Source organism: Carassius auratus, chromosome 22 (genome assembly GCF_003368295.1).
Source record: "Carassius auratus strain Wakin chromosome 22, ASM336829v1, whole genome shotgun sequence".
Taxonomy (NCBI): Eukaryota; Metazoa; Chordata; class Actinopteri; order Cypriniformes; family Cyprinidae; genus Carassius; species Carassius auratus.
This window is the reverse complement of record NC_039264.1, coordinates 31,950,627-31,953,989: the sequence shown is the minus strand read 5'-3', so window position 1 is coordinate 31,953,989 and position 3,363 is coordinate 31,950,627. Positions and strand designations below refer to the sequence as shown.

At 31.8% G+C, this 3,363-nt stretch overlaps 1 protein-coding gene across 5 annotated transcripts in view; it reads left to right on the top strand.

Annotated features, from left to right (window-relative positions):
- The window catches only part of LOC113040400 (uncharacterized), a 5,089-nt gene extending 1,726 nt beyond the window's left edge, over nucleotides 1-3,363 (top strand). Inside the window, exons 3-5 of one of the 5 annotated variants that reach the window (XM_026198751.1) lie at nucleotides 222-287; nucleotides 725-841; nucleotides 3,188-3,363. In XM_026198751.1, coding sequence (XP_026054536.1) covers nucleotides 222-287; nucleotides 725-841; nucleotides 3,188-3,300 — 296 coding nt within the window. In that variant the 3' untranslated portion in view covers nucleotides 3,301-3,363. Of the gene's footprint in view, nucleotides 1-221; nucleotides 288-715; nucleotides 842-977; nucleotides 2,510-3,187 lie in introns of those variants that run through there. The other 4 variants (XM_026198750.1, XM_026198754.1, XM_026198753.1 and 1 more) reach the window with 4 other exon arrangements.

Here is a 3,363-nt window from a genome sequence, read left to right as displayed (position 1 = left end):
TTATCACCATTGGTTCATGTTTCTTTGAAGACGCCATGAAATCAAAATTGATTATTCTATTTTTATGAATTATTGCAGTATTTTTTTTATTCATCACTTCAGCATTCCTGCAGTTATGCAAATGAAAAGAAACTGCCAAAATGATTTATTCAATAGTTCAGCGTCAGTGTTCTCCATTTTTTATATATATATATATATATATATCAATCTTATTATTCCAGCTGCTCTGTCTGATCAAGTCACAACTGAAGAAGAGCCCCGTATGGAGAAGAGGGAGTTTGACTTGGGTATATTTTCTCCATTCCTTTTTTTTTAATCTCTTGTTATATTTCATAAAAAGATGTACAATATATTTATAAATGCATTGGTCTTAAGGGGAGCTTGACTTTACAATTAACCTTCCAAAAACATGAATTTCATTTGAACACAAAATACTACATTTAAAAAAAAATCCATAAATAAAATGTCAAACATCATCCTAACCACCTGATGCTTGTAATAAAGAAGTCAGAAATAATGAATAAGCTATTGACTATTGTATCATTAAGTCATGAGACAGTGAAAATTACTCTCTATCTACTCTCTTACCCTATATTTTAACAGAGGAATAGACCTGTTGGACATGCAATAGTGTATATAGAGAGAATATATGCAGTGAATATGGTATATAAACACACTGTAATGTTTTCTCTCACTTAAGTCTGTGTGTCTTTAGCTGTTTCAGGTTCAGGTCTGTCTTCAGCTGCTGTAGCAGGAATTGTTGTTGGTGTTATTGTTGTTCTGCTGCTGCTGACTGTTGTAGCTGCTGTTATTAAATATCGCAGCAGGAGCTCCAGAAATAGTGAGTATCACATGAAGAAACTATAGTGAGAGAGAAACATCATGTGCTTTATGCAAAATTATTATTTGGCTCTCTGGAATACTTGACTCTGATTGGTCAGTTGAGACATTCAAAATATTATTTATTTTTTCCACAGCAGACATGGAGAAAAACAAGTATGAAGGATTGCCCTTAGATTAGAAACGATACTGTACTGAAACCTGACATCATTTTAAATGTCAAATAAACCTTAACAGAATCTGTTTTGAATCTGATTTGAACTGCAAACAGAGCTGTTCTCTTCTCTAACTTTACCTTCTGTGATTCATTATTACAAAAGTTTGGAAGTAAAAAACTACAGTCAGACAAACATATGGAAAAACACACTGCTCAGCTTAAAAATGTAAAATATGTGTCGTTAAGCATTATCTCTGTAACGTTTACTGATCGGTCAAAATTCTTACAGTCGGTTAACGGCTAAGCGGTTAAAATGAGCACGCTTAATCGTATTTACCCTGTTTTATTAGCATTAAAGACAATTTACAAGCACATAATTATCCTAGGTTAGCTGAGTGACACTATCTGTAAACTAAGCTAGAGTACATTTAAATTTAGAAATTTAGGAAAATGTATCCTGTTTTTATTCAAATCAGCAGATGAGCATCACAAGAACTTTAACACAGGAGTTATTATAATAAGATGAAGGATGGATGGTTATTTCACCAAAGCTCAACAGAGCTGTTCCTCTGTGCTAAATAAATAAAAATTTAACATTTTAATAGTGGTGGGCTGTTATCGGCGTTAACGCGAGACTCTTATCGGGTGATTAAAAAAATATCACCGTTAATCTATTCTCAAAGTTGGGTTGGGAGCTGGATATATACAGCCGAATTGCACTGTAGTGGGCGAGAACGAGTCTTTGCACCTGTGTGTAAGCCTACTGTGAAATTCGGTGAAAACCGAATATTATAATTCCCAGGGGACCAAAGTTTTGTATAAATGTTACTCATTACTCAAAAACTGTATAATGTTACTCATTATTTGAAATAATTAGTGAAGATCAATGGATGCCATTGTGTGAAATATATATAATGTATTACAAGTAACTGCAATCTGATTATGATGATTTTAACATGTAATAAAAATATAATTACAAGGTATTTTTATTTATTTTTTTATTTTATTTTTTTATATCTGATTATGTAATCCATATTACATGAAATATCAATCAGAGAAACATAACATGTTTTGCATCACAGGTTCATTATGTCTTATTTTACCTATAATATGTCTTGGTTTTCTTGCCCTTTATTTTTTATTTTTTTTTTATCTTTATGGAGAAAACTAATGGAAAAAATACTTCCAGCACAAAAATGACTTTTTTTGCTGCATTATCACTTTTCTTAATGCATGGGAATAATTATAAATGTATGTCTACAAATGAAAAGTCCTCTTCAGATTTCCTGTTGCATGTTGTCACTGCTGTTTTATTATTGAATTGTATTTTAGTGTATATTTATTGCATTAAATAAAAATAATGCAAATTCATGTAGCTATAAAGAATTAAGTATACTTACTATTAGTAATATCACTGTGATTTGTCTTAAACCATTAAAAAGCTAATATTTATACTGTGTTTATATTTTAAACTGAATTGCTCAATAAATGATTAAAGCTGCATCAATTAAACTCAAATCTCTTGGAGTCGACCTTCTGCACACATGTCTGAACTAATGTAACTCACTGATAGACATCACTGCATTGGAAACTACACAGTTACTGCCTTTTAACTAAAGCACCATCCATGTTTTCTGCTCCATCTTTGCCTTAAACACAGGCTCTACTCTTCAGCACAATCGTGTTAAATGAACACTGCTCAGTGTGCACACTACAGAGTATAAGCATTTACATCAGATAATTAAGTGCTCATTAGTCAACACATAGAATCACTGAAAGAAAGAGATAGAAGTTTGAAAAAAGTGAAGAGGTGAGTAAAAACACAACTGACTTAAAAGAAATTGACTGAAATAAAATAAATGAAAGTGAAAGTTATGTGACCAAGTATTGTGTCCCATACTCAAAATATGTGCTCTGCATTTTTCCCATTCAAGTGCACACACAAATAATTTTACTTTTTTATTTAGGGGTTGCTGCATATATTAATGAAACAAAATGAAAATTCAGCATAAAAAAATTAAGAACAGAGTAGTCGAAAAAGAAATGTGAAAACGTGACATTTGTTTTAGCAAAGCTTCATTTTGCCATCATTAAACAATTAGACTACACATAATAGTCATCTTTAAGATAGAAATCCAATATATGTGAGAATATTTGATTTCTGTTCTGATTTCTTCTTTTATCCTCTAGCAGATCTGACGTCATTGATCAGAAGAACAGCAGCAGCTGCAGAAGCCACGCCCACCAGAGCAGTGACGACCAATCGCATCACAGCTTCAACTGTATCACAACAACTGATGTGAACCTCTGAAAAAAACAAAAACAAATTAAACCAATGATAAATTGAAATGAGATTGAAAAGCTGA